The sequence below is a fragment of the Geotrypetes seraphini genome, chromosome 5 (assembly GCF_902459505.1).
Source record: "Geotrypetes seraphini chromosome 5, aGeoSer1.1, whole genome shotgun sequence".
Lineage (NCBI taxonomy): Eukaryota > Metazoa > Chordata > Amphibia > Gymnophiona > Dermophiidae > Geotrypetes > Geotrypetes seraphini.
In genome coordinates, this window is record NC_047088.1 from 216,388,507 (window position 1) to 216,409,769 (window position 21,263).

Sequence of the window (21,263 nt, forward strand, 5' to 3'; positions counted from 1 at the left end):
CTACAGACAAGAGTTGGCTCAGTTGACCCGTTTAGTAACTTTGAGTTTACGCCCAGCAGTGTCTACGGTGAGATGTCAAAGCTCAAGGTTAACAAAGCAATGGGGCCGGACAACCTGCACCCCAGGGTGTTTAGGGAGCTGAGTGATGTCTTGGCGGAGCCACTGTCCGCGCTCTTCAACCTCTCCCTTAGTACAGGCAGCGTCCCGTTGGACTGGAGGACGGCTAACGTCATTCCACTCCACAAGAAAGGCTCAAAGATGGAGACAGCAAACTACAGACCAGTGAGTCTAACATCGATAGTGAGCAAACTAATGGAAACTCTAATCAAACACCAATTAGATAAGATCCTGGATGAGGAGAATCTACGGGATCCCCGACAACATGGATTTACTAAGGGGAGATCCTGCCAATCCAACCTGATCAGCTTCTTTGACTGGGTAACGGGGAAGCTGGATATAGGGGAGTCCCTGGACATCGTGTACCTGGATTTTAGCAAAGCATTCGATAGCGTACCACACCGCAGGTTACTGAGCAAGATGAGTTCTATAGGATTAGGTAACACATTGACGAAATGGGTTGGGAGCTGGCTTGGAGGTAGGCTCCAAAGGGTGGTGGTGAACGGCACCCCCTCCGAAATGACGGAGGTGATTAGTGGAGTACCACAGGGCTCAGTCTTGGGCCCAATCCTATTCAACATCTTTATAAGAGACTTGGCAGAAGGGCTTCGAGGTAAAATAACATTATTCGCCGATGACGCCAAACTGAGTAATGTAGTGGGCAAATGCACAACAGACGAAGATTCAGTGCCCGACAACATGATGCACGACCTACTCCTACTGGAGTGATGGTCTAGGACATGGCAACTCAACTTCAATGCCAAAAAATGCAAAGTTATGCACCTGGGCAGCCAGAATCCATGCATACCCTTAATGGCGAGATCCTAGCAAAAACGGTAGCAGAACGAGACTTGGGGGTAATCGTCAGTGAGGACATGAAGTCTGCCAATCAAGTGGAGCAGGCTTCGTCCAAGGCAAGACAAATCATGGGCTGCATACGAAGGGGTTTCGTCAGTCGTAAGGCGGAAGTCATTATGCCATTGTATAGATCCATGGTGAGGCCCCACCTGGAATACTGTGTGCAATTCTGGAGGCCGCATTATCGCAAGAATGTGCTGAGACTGGAGTCGGTGCAAAGAATGGCCACCCGGATGGTCTCGGGACTCAAGGATCTACCATACGAAAAACGGCTTGACAAATTACAGCTATACTCGCTCGAGGAGCGCAGAGAGAGGGGGGACATGATCGAGACGTTCAAGTATCTTACGGGCCGCATCGAGGCGGAGGAAGATATCTTCTTTTTCAAGGGTCCCATGACAACAAGAGGGCATCCGTTGAAAATCAGGGGCGGGAAACTACGAGGTGTCACCAGGAAATTCTTTTTCACTGAAAGAGTGGTTGATCGCTGGAATAGTCTTCCACTACAGGTGATTGAGGCCAGCAGCGTGCCTGATTTTAAGGCCAAATGGGATCGGCACATGGGATCTATTCACAGGGCAAAGGTAGGAGAGGGACATTAAGGTGGGCAGACTAGATGGGTCGTGGGCCCTTATCTGCCGTCTATTTCTATGTTTCTATATGGAATTTAATCTACAGTGCACCAATGAGTCTTCTCTGGAATAGCTCCCATACTCTAGAATGCACTCCCTGTAAGGCTTCACTCAACACAAGACTATCTCTACTTCAGGAAGCAAGTGAAAGCTTGTCTCTTCACCCAGACCTTTAATGGAATAGGTAACTAACTTGCTAGTCACAAACACAGAAGGAGTGATATCGGCTGCACATACTATTGCAGGACACTCCTATCCTAGCTGAGAGAGTATTCTGACTTTTGCAACTTTCCATAAATTAATCCCCTTATTTTCTAACTCGCTATTTTCTCTTATCTATCTATCGTTGCTTACATCCTGTGCTGTCTATTAAAATGTTATATTGAATATTGTGTTGATATTGTAATGTCTTTTATCCATTTTACAATTTTCTCTTTTTCTAATCATTTTCTTATTTTCTCACCTTCATTCATATATAATCTCTAAATAGATTTAATTCATTTGAATGCTAAATGATGACTTATCTTATCAGTTGGCCATGATAGTTTAAACGGATTCAGCGTTGCTAGTGACCACCACCTCAACCCTGAAGAAGAATTTGAAACATGGACTCATGTCAGGAGGGGTGAAGAACTAAAGATAAGATAAGTCATCATTTTTCATTCAAATACATTAAATGTATTTAGATATTGTGTATGAATGAAGATCAGAAAATAAGAAAATGATTGAAAAGAAAATTGAAAAATGGATTGATGGATTAATGAGAATAAAGGCTGGGATATACAGAAGTCATATGCTATGTCAGCCATCTGAAGATTCATATAAATAAAAAAAAATCATTATTATTTTTCATATGTTTTTGACTTGTTGATAGAATGTTGTGTTGATCATTTGACCAGTTTGCCAATTGGTGATTAGGGGCTCCATTTACTAAGGTGCGCTAACGTTTTTAGTGCACGCTAAATGAAAAATATGAATTCCAGCTCTATGGAGGCGTTAGCGTATTGTAGCATGTGCTAAAATGCTTAGCGAGCCTTTGTAAAAGGAGCCCTAAGTTTGGGTTGACATTGTAATGTAGCATACTATGCCATATCTTCTAATGCATATTGAATTCTTTTAACTGTTGTAATTGTCTGTTGCATATGTTTGACTTATTTTTGCTGAGTGAATTTCTTTAAAAAGGTGGTAAATAAATCCTAATAAATAAATAAATGACCAGAATATTACCGTATATGCAGCTTCCTGCCATCTAACATAAGGCAGCTCCTTATGTTATTTATTTATTTAATTGAACGATTTATAAACCGCTTATAATCTAAGTGATGTACAAAATCACATTATTGAAACACACCAAGATCCATAACATAAACCCAAAATTTACATTAACATTTCAGAATTTACAGGTTGGAGTTCTTACGTTGTCTACTTCTTCTGCAATATAATTCCTTATAGGCAGTGCATAGCCAGAAAATATCAATATTTCATCTATACGTATTACATAAAGGCAATAACACACAATTCTATTTTCAGTTGTTTCCTAAAATTCATATGATCTTTACATTGTCTCATAACACCAGGGAGTGAATTACCTCCATAGATACCTACAGTATATACTTCTCCCTCCGGATTTGCAGGGGATAGGGGCAGAGTCGGACCGCGAATGGTGAAAAACCGCGAATATCTTCATGTCCGGCTCTGTCCCACCTCCGCCTCCCTCCCGCCTTCACCCCGGCATCCTGGCCTTACCTGGTGATCTAGCGGGCTTTTGGGGCAGTAGCGATCTTCCTACACTCCTGCCCCGTGCAGATCACCTATAGGAAATGGCTGCCGTGAGTTCCCGTAGTCTCTTGAGACTATGACGGGAGCTCACAGCAGCCATTTCCTATTGGCGATCTACACGGGGCAGGAGCGTAGGAAGATCGCTCCTGCCCCAAAAGCCTGCTAGACCACCAGGTAAGGCCGGGCTACCGGGGGAAAAGCTAAAATATGTTGGGGGGTTTTTTCCCCCTCCTCCCCAAAAAATCGCAAATATGTGAAATTGCGAGTGTGGAAACCGCGAATGGGAAGGGGGAAGTGTGTATTTTTATAAAATAGGCTAAAAATAAGTGCCTTCTCAACCTCCAAACCTGTTAGAAAATTACCCTCTAAGGACTGAATTCTATATATTGTATCTAAAAATCGTCTCTGAAAAAAGTTCTATAAACTGTACTTAATCCTCCCCTCCCTTTTATAAAACCGTAGCAGAGTTGTTAGCACCAGCCATGGTGGTAACAGCTCCGACACTCATAGCATTCCTTTGAGCTTCGGAGTTGTAACCGCCGGAGCTGTTACTGCCGCATCTGGCACTAAAAACCACGCTGCGGTTTTGTAAAAGGGAGGGAAAGTTAGGTGCAGTTTATAGAATAGCTTTCATGCTTGGGAACCGCCACTAAATTTAGGCACAGCCGTTTGCACCGCCAAAAACATGATGCAAATGCCTGCACCTAAATTTATATAAATCCTAACTTGTCTTCTAGTATATCTACTAAAGTCCCTTAAGCAAAGGCCAACTTAAGATCAAGAAAATCCTTGCTTGGTAATGCCAGGGATAAAGACTACAAATCTCAAGTGCCCGCGGCCAGTTACCAGAACTGATCTTGGTTACTGGGCCTACCTGCGGGCTATCATTGATCAGAGACTTTCCCCGCTATGTAAGCATTTTTTACATTTATTTTATTGCTATTAAAACAACTTATTGTTCTTAATGTTCAATAATGCTGTTAATGTTCAATATGTTCTTAATGTTCAATAATACTTAGCTCGGGTGTTGTATGTTGCCCGGCTTTCCCGACGGAGGATCTCCGTTTCGCTCTCATATAATACTGAGAGTTTCTTCAGGACAGCATTATGTTATACAGGTTTTTCTAAACAAAGAACAAAGTATTTTTATTTATTTATATTAAAAAGTACTATTATACAGTATTATATCATAGCTAAGAACCTCTCGTTCTAGCCGTCTGTGAAGACTTCGGGGAACCACCTTCTATTTTTAATTATATACTTCTTTTATCTTGAAAACTTACAAGGCAAACAAACCTCTTACTAGAGGTATATTATATATCATCAGCTTACTTACTATTTGCTATGACCATGAATGATTCTCGCCGTACTCTGATCCATTAAAGATTGCTAACAGATTAATCGTCGGCGGGCTCTAATTTTTAACAGCGTTCTATGTCACTTCCGGTGTTTCTTACCCCGAAGTGATGTGTACTTTTATTTAACATTTTAATCTTGTGTTTTCTCTCTAAAATTTAATTGTTGGTTATTAATTGCGTTGAATTGATGACTTTACTAATTTCGTTGATTTTTACTTTAAAACTAAATCAGTTTTTTATATATATTTTGTATGTGACAAACCTTCATTATATATAAGAATAGGACAAATTGAGAGTTAGCATATCATGCTTCTACCGAAGCTGTCTTATTGGTCCTTCTCGAGGGAAATCCCTAACTTATACCGAAGAGGCTCACACATCTAAAAAATACCGATGCAGAAAATATTTATTACCAAAATAAGAATTCTTGTTCAAAAAAGATATTCAATTATCAATTGCCCTTCAGAAAGGGGTCCCAAAACTACTTCCATGTGTTCCTTACAGAATCTAGCCACCTCTTTACCGTCTTTTAAAAAAAAACCCTAAATTTATATCCCACACAATCACTGGGCTTATAATATATTTGTGACTCGGGGAAAACTTCTGAGGATCCAACTCAAAAAAATTATTCATATATATGTGGTATGACTAAAATTGTGTGGGATATAAATATCTGTATAAAGTTGGCCTGTAAAATAGCCATTGTTATAAGACTGACATTTGATGTGCACCTAAATATAGGCACATATGTCCTTATTCAGCATTTGGAACATAAGACAATGCCAGGTGAACTTTACAGTCTATGACCCTGAAATATCAACGAAAAGACAAGTGTATTTGTAATGTGTATAACTAATGGGCAGACTGGATAGACCAATTTACTGCTGCAATTTACTATGTTACTATAGTCTATAATTACGCGTGTACTATGCAGGGACCATCTCTTGCGTGTTTAATATACAACACTGCATGCATCTGGTAGTGCTATAGAAATAATAAATAGCAGTAGTGGTAGTAACATAAAGTAATGCCCCAACCCTCCCATGAATTGCCCATAACCCAACGTACATCTAAATTGAAAATCTGTGTCCAACTTAATTTTGTGAATAGTGGTTGTAAGCTCACACTCACAATTATTAATCTTAAAAAACTGGGCCTCAAATCCAGTAGTTTGAAATTAGTTTGACCTTTTCTTCTGACGCAGCTTTTGCGAAACAAAGCCTTTTGGCCAAAGTCTCTTGTTGAGAATTAAGAAGAGAAGAAAAGTTTTGGTTTGAACTTTTACCCGCTTGGATTACAATCATCGTTTGACGAAAAGTTGGAGCGCCACGAAGAAACAGCATGATTCAGCTAAGTGGTGTTTGGATTTAATCCTCTTTAGTGTTTGTTAGGTCAGTGGATTATATGCTGTTTGATAGTATGCAGTTTTTTTTTTACCAGAAAGGTTTTTCTCCTTAATGGGAGTTTTTTCTTTTCTGCAGTGGGGCTGATGAGAATAATATGAACTCGTGAAGAGAGACTATAGTCTCACTGGTGGAGTTTAAGTCCCTGGTGGATTTGAGGCCCAATTTGTTAAGATTAATAATAGTGAGTGTGAGTTTACAACCACCGTTCACAAAATTAAGTTGGACACAGATTTTCAATTTAGATGTACGTTTGGTAAAGTGCCCTTTCCTCTACAGTTTATTTAAAATTTGATAAAATGCTTATACACATTTCTAAGCGCTGTACATAATAAAAATGGGGTACAAAGCATACAGAGGAATATACAAAAATACATACATGACACTCAATGGATACAAAAATACATACCTGACACACAATGGACAACCACTTACAGGTGCTAATTAGGGGAGAGTGTGGTGCAGTGGTTAAAAACTACAGCCTCAGCACCCTGTGGTTGTGGGTGTGACCCTGGGCAAGTCACTTAATCTCCCCATTGCCCCAGGTACATTAGATAGATTGTGAGCCCGCTGGAACAGACAGGGAAAAATGCTTGAGTACCTGAATAAATTCATGTAAACCGTTCTGAGCTCTCCTGGGAGAACGGTATAGAAAATTGAATAAATAAATAGCTTGTTATTCAATTAAATTGAACACGCAGTTTGAGTACGCAATCAAAACTGCATGCCCACTTTTAGTGCTTTTTATAAAATTAGGGGGTAAGAGAGTAATTCCATATCAGTGCACCATATTAAAGTTCACATATTCTATAAAGGAAAGTAGATGTGCACTTTTCTACGTAGAATAGTAGCATAACTGGGTATATATGCATGTATGTGCTTAGGTGTGCACATAAGTACCGGTTATATGCACATAACTTATAGTAATCATAAATGTGCACCCTGTCAATGCTGTGCCCCAAGTCTGCAAACTACGCACTAGAGGAGATTCATTCATAATTACAGAATAACACATAGCCTTCAAGAAGTGCACAGTTTCTCTTCCTGTTTTCTGGTTCATGTGCTGCAAGGAAGCCATGTTTTCAAGCTGATACCATGCTTTTCCAATATGTGCAGCTAATTTTGGACCTGGGTTCCCACTTTTGCAGATAACCTATGCCTGTTTTTTATGCATAAAGTAGGTTTTCTTTGCATTTTTTAAGAGGTTTAAGAGGTTCTTTGCATTTTCTAAGAGGTTTACTATATTATCTGACTTTTCATTTATCTGACAACGTTTTGGTCCCATTTACATCAGATAATTGAGACTGTTCTTATGGTATATAAGTCCCTAACATTTGGATGCTTGCACTTCAGCTGTAAATCTGGTGTAAGTGCAGCAAGGATGACAGTTTTCTGTAAATTATGGGATCCCCACCTATGTGCCACTGATGCTTCACACTTTTGTGCACCCCCTTCGCAAATATATACTATGAAAGTTGTGAGAGTTTGCAGAATTGTACTTAGATAGCATTCATATTCAAGAGGACATAGACTGAAGCTGAGGGGGGACAGGTCCAGGACGAATATCAGGAAGTTCTTTTCACACAGCGAGTGGTGGACACCTGGAATGCTCTCCCAGAGGAAGTAATTGCAGAATCCACCGTTCTAGGATTTAAGGGTAAACTAGTGTAGCAAGTGCCAGCGCGCGATTTCGCTCACGGACCCGCATCGACACTGCCTGCAGTGTCTGGGTCCGGACCACTTTCCGAAATTGTGCCGGCCTTGCTCCACTCTCACAGCGCGAGCGTTTAAACGCCGCTGTTTTTTGTGGGAGTCGATGTTCAAGATGGAAGCTGTGTTGGATCCTTTGGCTTCGACATCGACTGGTGCTTCGACTCCATCTGCGAAGCCCTCTGCCTCCCCTGCTGCTTCGGGCCTTCTGAAACCGGCATCGTTTACACCGGTTTCGGCCTTGACCTCGGCGCCGGTGCCTTCCTCCGTCTCCTCGGAACAGGTACCGACCCCTACAGTTCCACCGGTGGTGCTCAAAGTGCTGAAGGCTGGCAAGCAAAAGCACTCGGCACCGAAAGAGCGCGGAGACCGTGCGGAAGGGCCCCCTTTTGGTGCGGATCCCTCCATATCGGCTTCGTTGCGGTCCATTTTGGAGGCTCAGTTTGTGGAACTCATGACCACCATGGGACCCCGGCTGATTGCCACGATCCAGGTTGACCTCCCAGTTCCGATTCCGAGGGGCGGGCCGCCCCCTCCTCCTCCTCCGCGACGCACGACCTCGTTGCTCGGCGAGGAGGAGCGGCGGTCGGTGGCCGGTCCCTCAAGGAAGGCCTCATTTAGTGACATGCCTCCCTTGGAGCCGATTCCCTCGAGGAAGGCCTCCCTTAATGACTTGCCTCCCTTGGAGCCTATTACCCCTCCCCATGACACAGTGTGGCGTCCACCCTCAGGGCCTCCCAGTCCTGGGCATAGCAAGAAACAGGACGAGTTCTTCCGAACCCCTTATCAAGCCTGGGCGGCGTCTCGGGAGGCGTCGAATCTTCCGCCTCTCCGATCTACGGCCTCGAGTCCTATCTGCTCTTTGGAGGCTTCTGGGGATCAGTATTCTCACCGGCGGTCTCGATCCCCCTCCAGGCATCGAGAGGGGCATCGATCCAGGCACTCTTCGAGGCATTCCTCTCGGCACTCGATCGTCTCTCCTCAAAAGAAATTGCCTCGTATGGGGTACTCTGCTTCGGCTGTGTCTCCTCCTCTGGGTCCGGAGTTCGAGGACCCCGATGTTTTTCACTCACCCTGTTGTTCGCAGGCCTCTGTAGAGCCCGAGGCCTCGTCTTCTTCCAGTCCTTCTCGACGACCGGCGCTGGCGGACCAACTGTCTTTTTCCTCGTTTCTAAGACAAATGGCGGATGACCTAGACATTACCCTTGATTCTGGTTCTCGATACTCCAAGGAGTACCTCGATACCATGCACTTGCCTCATCCCCTAGCCGAGTCCCTGCACCTGCCTCTGCATAAGCTCCTCGACCAGACCTTCATGAGATGTTTTGAGTCTCCTTACTCTATCCCTGCGGTCCCTGGAAAATTGGATGCTCGGTATCGCACGGTGCATCATAAGGGCTTCGAGGGTCCTCAACTTTCGCATCAGTCCCTTCTGGTCGAATCCTCTCTCAAGCGGTCTCATCCAGCCCAGGTGTATGCTTCGGTGCCTCTGGGCCGTGAGGGCAGAACCATGGATAAGTTTGGACGACGCATCTATCAGAATTCTATGATGGCGTCCCGAGTTCTGAATTATAATTTCCACTTTGCCACTTATTTGGAATTCTTTCTTCCTGTGCTTCGGAAGTTTACACCCTACATCGAGTCCCAGGCTCTTTTTTAGTTCGAGGAGGTAGTTGCTTCGCTGTCCCAGCTTCGTCTTCAGTTGATGCAATCTTCCTATGATGCCTTCGAGCTCTCGGCCCGGGCTGCTGCCTGCTCTGTGGCGATGCGCCGTTTGGCCTGGCTGCGTACCATTGACATGGACCCGAATCTTCAGGACCGACTGGCAAACGTTCCGTGTGCTGGGGCGGATCTTTTTGACGAATCCATCGAGACAGTCACGAAGAAATTGTCTGATCATGAAAAGTCCTTTCAGTCCATTCTTCGGCTGAAGCCTAAGCCTCAGCAGTCTCGACCCTCTCGACCGCCCTTGATTTATCAACGGCGTTATCAACCGAGGCAAGCTCCACCTGCGAGGCAACCAGTGAAGCGGCAGCCTCCTCCGAAAGCTCAGCAAAAGCCTCAGCCGTCTACTGTCCCCAAGGCTCCTCAGCCTTTTTGACTGTCTCTTCGAGAGCATAACCAACCTCGTTCTGCCTCCTCCTGTTTTTCCCATCGGGGGGCGCCTTCATCAATTTTATCATTGATGGGAGGCTGTCACCACCGACCTCTGGGTCCTTACTATCATCAGGGAGGGGTACTCTCTTCAATTCCATCGGGTACCTCCGGACCACCCTCCAAGAGAGTATCCTTCCAACTTGACTCAGACCGCCCTTCTTCTTCAGGAAGCTCAGGCTCTGCTCTGGCTTCGGGCCGTCGAGCCGGTCCCTGTGGACCAACGCAACCGGGGGTTCTACTTCCTTGTCCCGAAGAAGACGGGCGACCAGTGACCCATCCTGGACCTTCGGGTCCTCAACAAATTCTTGGTCAAGGAGAGGTTTCGCATACTGACCCTTGCTTCTCTCTACCCCCTCCTCGAGCAGAACGACTGGTTATGCTCTCTGGATCTCAAGGAGGCCTACACTCACATTTCCATTCATCCGGCCTCCCGCCAGTTCCTCAGATTTCGGGTGGGACATCTACATCTGCAGTATCGAGTGCTTCCATTCGGCCTGTCCTCGTCTCCCAGAGTCTTCACGAAGTGTCTGGTGGTCGTGGCCGCTGCACTCTGGAACAGGGGTCTTCAGGTATTTCCCTACCTCGACGACTGGCTCATCAAAGCCCCCTCAGCCCCAGAGGTCATTTCGGCGACCCTGGCCACAATTTGCTTCCTGCAGAGTTTGGGCTTCGAGATCAACTTCCCCAAATCTCATCTACAGCCCGCCCAGTCTCTCCCCTTCATCGGGGCGGTCCTGGATACCATTCGACTCCGAGCATTCCTTCCTCCTCAGCGCATGGATGCTCTTCTTCATCTCTGCCAGTTGGTGTCTTCTCGCCAGTCCATCTCAGCGAGACACATGATGGTCCTCCTGGGCCACATGGCCTCTACAGTTCATATGACGCCTTTTGCCAGACTCCATCTCAGAATTCCTCAGTGGACCCTGGCTTCTCAATGGACTCAGGTGTCGGACCCGTTGACTCGAAACATCATGGTCACTCCTGCTCTTCGGCAGTCTCTACTTTGGTGGATGACCTCTTCGAATCTATCCAGAGGTTTGCTGTTTCACACTCCTCCCCACCAGAAGGTTCTCACAACCGATTCCTCGACCTATGCTTGGGGGGCTCATCTGGATGGGCTTCGCACTCAGGGATTCTGGACCAGTGCGGACCGACTCCATCAAATCAATCATCTGGAGCTCAGAGCCATCTTCTATGCTCTTCAGGCTTTTCAACATCTGCTGCACGACATGGTGGTCCTCATTCGCACAGACAACCAGGTCGCCATGTATTATGTCAACAAGCAGGGGCGCACGGGCTCGGCCTCCCTCTGCCAGGAAGCTCTCAGAGTCTGGGATTGGGCGGTTCGCCACAACGCCTTCCTCAAAGCTGTCTACATTCAGGGGAAGGACAATGTCTTGGCAGACAACTTGAGTCGTCTACTCCAGCCTCACGAATGGACTCTCCATTCCACCCCCCTTCATCAGATCTTTGTACAGTGGGGGACGCCTCAGATAGACCTCTTTGCGGCTCCCCACAACTTCAAACTGCCTCAGTTTTGCTCCAGGATCTACACTCCTCATCGCCTCGAGGCAGATGCCTTTCTGCTGGATTGGGGGAATCGCTTTCTGTATGCGTTTCCTCCATTTCCTCTCATTCAAAAGACTCTGGTCAAGCTGAAGTCCGACCATGCCACCATGATTCTGATAGCTCCTCGGTGGCCCAGACAACCTTGGTTCTCCCTTCTACTTCAACTCAGCAGCAGGGAGCCGGTCCTTCTTCCAGTGTTTCCTTCACTACTTACTCAACATCAAGGATCACTGCTTCATCCCAACCTGCAGTCTCTCCACCTGACAGCTTGGTTCCTCTCAACGTAACTCCTCACCAGTTTTCCCAGGCGGTGAGGGATGTCTTGGAGGCTTCCAGGAAGCCTGCTACTCGGCAATGCTACTCCCAAAAATGGACTAGATTTTCTTCCTGGTGTGTTTCCAATTCTAAGGAGCCTCAACGAGCCTCCCTGTCCTCTGTATTAGACTATCTTCTGCACCTGTCTCAGTCTGGTCTCAAGTCGACATCTATACGAGTCCACCTGAGTGCTATTGCGGCTTTCCATCAGCCTCTACAAGGGAAACCTCTCTCTCTGCTCATCCTGTGGTTTCCAGATTTATGAAAGGACTTTTCCATGTCAATCCTCCTCTCAAACTTCCTCCAGTGGTTTGGGATTTCAATGTTGTCCTTTCGCAGCTTATGAAACCTCCTTTTGAGCCTCTCAACAAGGCTCCGCTAAAGTTTCTCACTTGGAAAGTGGTTTTTCTCGTGGCCCTCACGTCTGCTCGCAGGGTCAGTGAGCTTCAGGCCTTAGTGGCGGATCCACCTTTCACAGTATTCCATCATGACAAGGTGGTCCTTCGCATTCATCCGAAATTCCTGCCTAAAGTGGTCTCTGAATTTCATCTCAACCAATCTATTGTACTTCCAGTGTTTTTTCCAAAGCCTCATTCTCATCCTGGAGAATCAGCTCTTCATACTCTAGACTGTAAACGTGCTTTGGCTTTCTACCTGGATCGCACCAAACCACACAGAACTGCTCCTCAACTTTTCATCTCCTTTGATCCAAACAAGTTGGGACGATCTGTATCAAAGCGTACCATCTCCAACTGGATGGCGGCTTGTATCTCTTTCTGCTATGCCCAGGCTGGATTACCCCTTCCCTGTAAGGTCACAGCCCATAAGGTCAGAGCAATGGCAGCCTCTGTAGCCTTCCTCAGATCGACACCAATTGAGGAGATTTGTAAGGCTGCCACTTGGTCCTCGGTTCATACATTCACCTCTCATTATTGTCTGAATACTTTCTCCAGACGGGATGGACAGTTTGGCCAAACAGTGTTTAAAAATTTATTCTCCTAAGTTGCCAACTCTCCCACCATCCCATTGAGGTTAGCTTGGAGGTCACCCACTAGTGAGAATACCTGCCTGCTTGTCCTGGGATAAAGCAATGTTACTTACCGTAACAGTTGTTATCCAGGGACAGCAGGCAGCTATTCTCACGTCCCACCCACCTCCCTTGGGTTGGCTTCTCTGCTAGCTACCTGAACTGAGGAGACACTCCCGGAGCATCGGGCGGGAAGGCACTGGCGCATGCGCGGTGCGGGCATCTCAAAACTTCTGAGTTTCTTCAAGCAAAATATGCTTGTGAGACGTCCGTATCAGGGCTCTGTCGGATGACATCACCCACTAGTGAGAATAGCTGCCTGCTGTCCCTGGATAACAACTGTTACTGTAAGTAACATTGCTTTCTGGTTACTATCATCTTCATTGGTCTAATTTTTATTGATTTTTATAATTATTTCTATTTTTGTTCTTCAATGTTGAAATTTTAACTTATAATCTAACAAGAAGCGAGCCACGTAACTTATAGTGGATTGTCATTCAACTTTCCTTCACCTCTCCCGACACTCATGTTTCAAATGAAACTTTTCTTCAGGGTCAAGGGAAAACTATAATGATATAAAAACATTCTAAGTACTTCTATCATTTCCCTCTAGCCTATTTTACTAGACTATCTGGAACCACAATTTCTTCACCTCTATTATAAACAAATATAAACAAATGCCTTCTATTTGAGGGGACTATCAACTGCATTGCAACATGGCCGCGGTTTGTAATTACAGGTTTTAAATCCAGCTGATGAGATGCACCTCATCGCGTCTGACGTCAGCATCAGTCGACGTAAGGAGACTCCTTTCATAGCCACACCCCCACGGGTGTCAATAGCCTAGCAACATGCCCTGCTGATATCCAACATGAGGGGAGCCTAAATAATCAAAAGCCATTCTATTTCTTCTAATAGGCCTACTGGAACTAAAGATTTTAAACGGAAAATCCATCTTTGTTCTTTAATAGCTAATGGTTTCTGGATATTCCCACCCTCCCACCCAACTGTTGCAGAGTCAATAATTCTCCATTTGATATCTGACCACTTATGGTCCATCAGCTGTCAATGCTTTACAATGGGGCAGTATCTCGTTCAGTCCGAACTCTAGACTTATGTTAATTTAGATGGACCTTGATGGAGCATGTAGTTCGCCCAATGTAAATTTTATTACAGGGACATTGGATTAAGTAAACCACAAAGGTAGAATTACAGTTCGTTATGGCATGAGTATTATACTGAATCTCAGTTTCCGGATGTATCCAGCTTTCACCAGTCATGGACAAAGCACACCACTGACATCTCAGACTGAACAAAATACTGCTCCGTTAGTAAAGCATTGGCAGTTGATGGACCATAAGTGGTCAGATATCAAATGGAGAATTATTGACTCTGTATAGAATTTTGGCCTTATTGTCTAATAGTTACTTCTGACTGTGCTCAACCAAATCTGATGAATGGACAATCAGTATCTGTGCTGTACATATTATTACAATGACCAGCTTTACTTTAAAAAGATCATAATTTGAAAGCACTGTTGATTCTAAAGAATTCTTCCTTTTGCTAGGTTTACCCTTACTTGTCCAAAGAACAATTGCAAGGACAATTATTGTACAGGAGTTGGTAGGAAAAGGTCGATTTGGAGAAGTATGGCGTGGAAAATGGTGTGGAGAAGATGTAGCTGTGAAAATATTCTCCTCGCGAGATGAACGGTCTTGGTTTCGTGAAGCTGAAATTTATCAGACAGTTATGCTGAGACATGAAAACATCCTCGGTTTTATCGCTGCTGACAACAAAGGTACAGTATTTTCAAGCATCAACATTTGCTTAATCCTATCTTTTATTAAGGGTAAGGGCCATAGGACTCTTGTTAATAAGCAAAACTAACATTGCAATCAATAAGTCATCATTATTATGTGCCAAATATAATATTATGACCATAAGAACATAAGAATAGCCTTACTGGGTCAGACCAATGGTCCATCAAGCCCAGTAGCCCATTCTCACGGTGGCCAATGCAGGTCACTAGTACCAGGCCAAAACCTAAGGTGTAGCAATATTCCCCCTTGTCTTTCTCAATAACCAGACTATGGACTTTTCCTCTAGGAACTTGCCCAAACCTTTCTTAAAACTAGCTACCGTCATAAATAGGACTAGATTAATGCCCTGCTTACAGCCCCCACAAATCTTACAGTTCTTATATATATCACATTTATAACCAATTACTTCATAACACTTGGTTGGTTATCGCTGATAGCAGAAAAATCACTGATTAGTTTGTGATTTTTTTGCTATCAGCGATAACTAACCAGGTGTTATGAAGTAAGTTTCAAGTTTCAAGTTTATTATTAACATTTGATGAATCGCCTATTTGAATTACTAAGCGATGAACAAAATTTAAAAATAGCGTAAATTATATAAAAGCAAACCAAATAACAAGATTCTATAATTTAATACAAACATGAGAAGGGAGGGAAGGAGGAAAAGTTACAATTTTTATCTTAGAAGAAATAGACAAGCAAGGAAAATACAAGAGGAAATGGAGGGGGTTAAAACTAGAGCACATTTTAAATTTATGGTAAATTTAGATGTTAAAAGCATCTTTAAAAAGATAAGATTTTAGCGATTTTTAAAAAATGTAAGATCCTTTTCGTTTTTAATATATTGTGACAGCGAGTTCCACCATTGAGGGCCCATTACGGAGAACATGTCTGATCTTCTCATGCCTACTATTTTTAAGGAAGGGACAGATAAGAGATTTTGATATGATGACCGAAGTGGACATAAAGTGTTATGAGGTATTAACATTTTAGATATGAATTGAGGTTCATTAAAAGTTAAAGTTTTAAATATAAGCAGCATGACCTGGGAGCCAATGGGCATCGGTCATCAATGGCGAAACATGATCATATTTCTTGGCGTTGTATATTAGCTTGATTGCTGTGTTTTGTATGATCTGCAATCTTCTTTTTTCTTTTAGGGAAATATTGAGTAAAAGTGCGTTACAATAATCTATTTTTGCTATAATCAGAGAGTGGATCAGTATTTTGATTGATTTGGGGGTAAGAAATTTGGTGGTTGATCGGATTAAGAGTAACTTATAAAAGCAAGTTTTAACTATGTAAGAAATATGTTCATGATAAAGTAATTTATCGTCAATTACAACCCGAGAATTTTTAAAGTGGAAACTAAATTTAAGGGGGTATTATTAAGGATAAATGGGGTCTTCAAGTCCATGTCCTTTTTCCAATTTTGCCCCTTAGCAAAATTGCCCCTTAGCCCTTCCATTTCTTATCTGAAAAGACATTGAGACTCAACAAGTGCTGAGAAATATCATTATTGTACAAAGCAAAATATCATATATATTTAGAATGATTAGAAAAACACTGAAATTCATGTTGGATAATGGGTAGGGAAGACAGCAGTGAAAGAGTTAAGGCAGTGTATCGCAAACTGCATGCCGCAGCGAGATTATGGGTATGCCTGAGACGCCGGTGAGAAGGAGAGGTGCAGCTGCTGGCTGACTACTTACAGGACGTGTCTCTCGCAGTGAGAGGCCAGTGTCTCTCCTCCTCGCTGGCGCCTCTTCTCTTCAGCCACACACCCCCGGCGTAGTGATAGCAGGTTCAAGACCCTGTCTGGCGGGCTTCCGTCCATGTGTGAACATCGACATGACGACCTCGCCCATGTGCATGATGTCATCTCTTTGACGTCCGTGCATTTCCGAATGCCCTGCAGCTGTGGCCCCGAGTTTAGTGTGCTGCGACTACAAAAAGTTTGCGGGGCACTGAGTTAAGGGCATAACAACTAGGGGAAAAATGTCTGTGGTGTTCCCCTTCTCTTGGTGCCCTAAGCACATGTGTATTTTGCTTCATGGGCTGAGCATAAAAATTTAAACACCCCTGACGTGCCCATAACCAGGTTATCTTTTGAGTTATGCTCTAGTAGAGTTAGGCACCATGCCTTATTGAATAGTGCACAGCCAGATGCATATACAAATTGTAATGAGTGCTAATTAACTTCATAATTGGTTGTTAACGTTGAGTCATTGGATGCATATACGAGACTTTGGATGAATAAAGGCATTTGTGGTTATCAGATGAGTTGAAGGACACTTTTTTAGTGCTCACCTTTCTGATTGGAACATTTCCACTCTGGTTCTGTGAATACAATTATTTGACCAGCATAAAAGGTTAATATGTGCAAATGTATCATAATAGTTGTTCTTCATACTGTATAACTGATATATATATATATATATACTGTATATTACACCAAACATATATTAATGCACTGTATGTCACACCAAACATCATTAATTCATGTTAACACACTGGCTCCTGTGCTATCTGAGAGGCACAATTAAAAAAAACCCCACAAAAGACAATAAAAAAATTGAGATTAATACAAAACACCGCCGTTCGCCTAATTTTCAGACTAAGAAAAAACGACCACATCAGCCCCTACTATAAAAAGCTGCACTGGCTTCCAATTGAAGCGCAAATTCTATTCAAATTTGCTTGCACCTGTTTCAAACAAGCCTGGGGACTAGCGCCTTCATACCTACAAACCCACTTCATCCTACACAACCCCACAAGAACGACCAGAAACAAAAACATCTTTGCATACCCAAAGATTACAGGCTGCAGATACAAATCCTTCTTGGACAGAACCTTTAAGTTCCAAGCGAACAGACAGCAAATTTGGCTGAAAAACCACATAAACGAACCCAATCTGACTTATAATGCATTCCGCAAATCGATCAAAACCGCCCTATTCGCAAAATTCATTGACTAAAACGGTCCCCTCCCCCACTAGGACCCCTCTCCCCAGTAACGCCTTTTCTCTCTCTCAAGAAGCCCCTCTTATTCAGATCTCCTCTACCCTTAGAACTCCATCTCATGGAAGTTCTAAATCTTTCAGATACTCATCACCCATAGATCACCAATTAATACGTAAGTTTCCCATTTAGACTATTGTATTGCATTTAGACTCTTTGTATGGTATTGTATTTAGACTTACTGTATGGTATTGTATTTAGACTCACTGCATTGTATTGTACTGTATTGTATTTAGACTCATCGTATTGTATTGTATGTGGATTTATTGTATCATATTGTATTAAGACCTTTGTTATTAGCTGAATATCCAGCCTTCTTACAATGTAAACCGCCTAGAAGTCGCCTGACTATGGCGGTATAGAAGAATAAAGTTATTATTATTATTATTATAAACACTTGCAAATATAAAACACATTTTTAAATTGATTGATGGATATGTTATTATTGCTTTCTACAATGGACATGATTACTCAATGAACTTCTGTCTTATTTTGAAGATGCTTAATTACAGACTGAATACTACCTGAGCTATAAAATCAATCTCTACATGGTTGTTTTGGATTTAAATAATTCTGTATTAAGGAAATCTTGTGCGGAAGATTGACTTATTTGTTTACTGCATTTTATAAGGATTGTTTATGTTTGAAATTGTGGATGTAAATGTTTTGTACATTGCTTAGATTTAAGCAATTCATAAATTTTTAAAATAAATAAATATGGAGTGTCATGTTGGTATTCAGTCTGTAATTAAGCATTTTCCAAATAAGACAGAAATTCACTGAGTAATCATATCCATTGTAGAAAGCAATAGTAACATATCCATGCAATCAATTTAAAAATGTGTTTTATATTTGCAAGTGTTTAGCAGGTTTTTTAAAACTGTACCTATCAAGTTTCAAGTTTATTGACTTTTTAATATACCGACCATCACATAGTATCTGGCCGGTTTACAATAAGATTTATAAAAATTTTAAATATAAAATCAGATAACAAAGGGGCCAGTGTGTTAACATGCATTAATGTATGAATGATGTGCGTTAACACATTACTGTAATGCAATAACAATGAATGTTTTTATACTTGTGATCATTCTTAGTCTAATTTAAGAACATAAGAATTGCCGCTGCTGGGTCAGACCAGTGGTCCATTGTGCCCAGCAGTCCGCTCCTGTGGTGGCCCCTAGGTCAAAGACCAGTGCTCTAACTGAGACCAGCCCTACCTGCGTACGTTCCAGTTCCGCAGGAACTCGTCTAACTTTGTCTTGAATCCCTGGAGGGTGTTTTCCCCTACGACAGCCTCCGGAAGAGTGTTCCAGTTTTCCACCACTCTCTGGGTGAAAAAGAACTTCCTTACATTTGTACGGAATCTATCCACTTTTAACTTTAGAGAGTGCCCTCTCATTCTCCCTTCCTTGGAGAGGGTGAACAACCTGTCTTTACTAAGTCTATTCCCTTCATTATCTTGAAGGTTTCAATCATGTCCCCTCTCAGTCGCCTCTTTTTAAGAGAGAAGAGGCTCAATTTCTCACTGTACGACAACTCTTCCAGCCCCTTAACCATTTTAGTCACTCTTCTCTGGACCCTTTCAAGTAGTACTGTGTCCTTCTTCAAGTACGGCGACCAGTGCTGGACACAGTATTCCAGGTGAGGGCGTTCCATGGCCTGGTACAGTGGCATGATAACCTTCTCTGATCTGTTCATGATCCCCTTCTTAATCATTCCAAGCATTCTGTTTGCCCTTTTCACTGCCACTGCGCATTGCGCGGACGGCTTCATTGACCTGTCAACCAGTACTTCCAAGTCTCTTTCCTGGAGTGTCTCTCAGAGTACTGCACCAGACATCCTGTATTCGTGTGCAAGATTTTTATTACCAACATGCATCACCTTACACTTGTCCACGTTAATCTTCATTTGCCATGTCGCGGCCCATTTCTCGAGCGTGTTTATGTCCTGTTGCAGGTCTTTGCAATCCTCCTGCGTCTTCACTACTCTGAATAACTTCATATCATCTGCAAATTTAATCACCTTGCTCGTCGTTCCAATTTCCAGGTCATTTATAAATATATTGAAGAGCACAGGCCCAAGCACCAAACCCTGCAGTGACACTTTTCCAGTCTGAGTATTGTCCGTTTACTCCCACTCTTTGTTTTCTATCTGCCAACCAGTTTTTGATCCACGTGTGTATTTCACCCTCCATCCCTTGGCTCACAATTTTTTGAAGTAGTCATTCATGCGGGACCTCGTTGTAACATTGTAGAAATGGCTATTTTAGTCTTTTGTAATCTACCTTGGATTAATCTAGAATATTGTATTAGCATTGGAGGCGTACTAGCTGCCCCTATATATCATGAGTAAGTGTTCAACTCATAACCCTACTCCTCACTGCCCTCTGCTCACCACCCTAGCCAGTAGTTTAACCACCCCCACTAACTGTAACCCCTAACTTGGCATCTTGTTTGTCTTGATGGGTTAGATAGTCCCTGCTGGAATGAGCTCACAATCTCCTTTAGGACTCTCTACAGTGCTGCATATGAGTATGTCTGGTAGTGCTGTAGAAATAATAGTAATAGGATGTAACTTGTTATATGGCTTTTCTGTGGTTACACTCAAAGCAGTTAACCAGGTACTTATTTTGTACCTGGGGCAATGGAAGGTTAAGCGACTTACCCAGAGTCAGAAGGAGCTGCAGTGGGAATTGAACCTGGTTTCCCAGGGTTGCAGGCTGCTGAACTAACCACTGGGCTACTCCGCTCCATACTGTATGTTGTAAGAGATAACCTTGTGCTTGCAAGATTGAGTTATGTGAAAGGAGAACCTTCAAACCCCTTTTATAATGAGTACTGTTGATGCAGGATAGGTGACACATGCAGTGCTGGTGGTTCTAGTAGCCAATGCTGGCTTTGTGGGTTAGTATTACAAAATTGTAAGAATACAAAGATTGAAGTATATGTAGGGGAACATATTACTAGTGTCCTGTGAAAGTTATCTTTTCATACAGAAGATTGCTGGCAAAAATAATATAAATGAGAAAAGGTTAATTTATTTATGTTTTACATCTAGACACATGTTGTTCTTGCATGCCAGAAGTTCCTCATGCCTTACGAAGATATTGATGGTTCATTTCTTGATGAGCACTTTTTGGACATGTATTTGATTTTACATAAGAACATAATTACTGGGTCAGACCAATGGTTCATCAAGCCCAGTAGCCCGTTCTCACGGTGGCCAATCCAGGTCATTAGTACCTGGCCAAAACCCAAGGAGTAGCAATATTCCATGCTACCAATCCAGGGCAAGCAGTGGCTTCCCCCATGTCTTTCTCAATAAAAGACTATGGACTTTTCCTCCAGGAACTTGTCCAAACCTTTCTTAAAACCAGCTACACTATCTGCTCTTACCACATTTTGATTTTATTTTTATTTATGCACACTTGCTATACTGGCATCAGAGCAGTTTACAATCCTAAAAAACAGAAGAACTTGGAAAACATTTTAAGAT

The 21,263-nt window shown here is 43.0% G+C and overlaps 1 protein-coding gene across 1 annotated transcript in view; it reads left to right on the forward strand.

Moving 5' to 3' along the window:
- The window catches only part of ACVR1C (activin A receptor type 1C), a 67,147-nt gene that overhangs the window by 9,694 nt on the left and 36,190 nt on the right, over positions 1–21,263 (forward strand). The window contains exon 3 of the mRNA XM_033945951.1: positions 14,493–14,723. Coding sequence (XP_033801842.1) covers positions 14,493–14,723 — 231 coding nt within the window. The remainder of the gene's footprint in view (positions 1–14,492; positions 14,724–21,263) is intronic.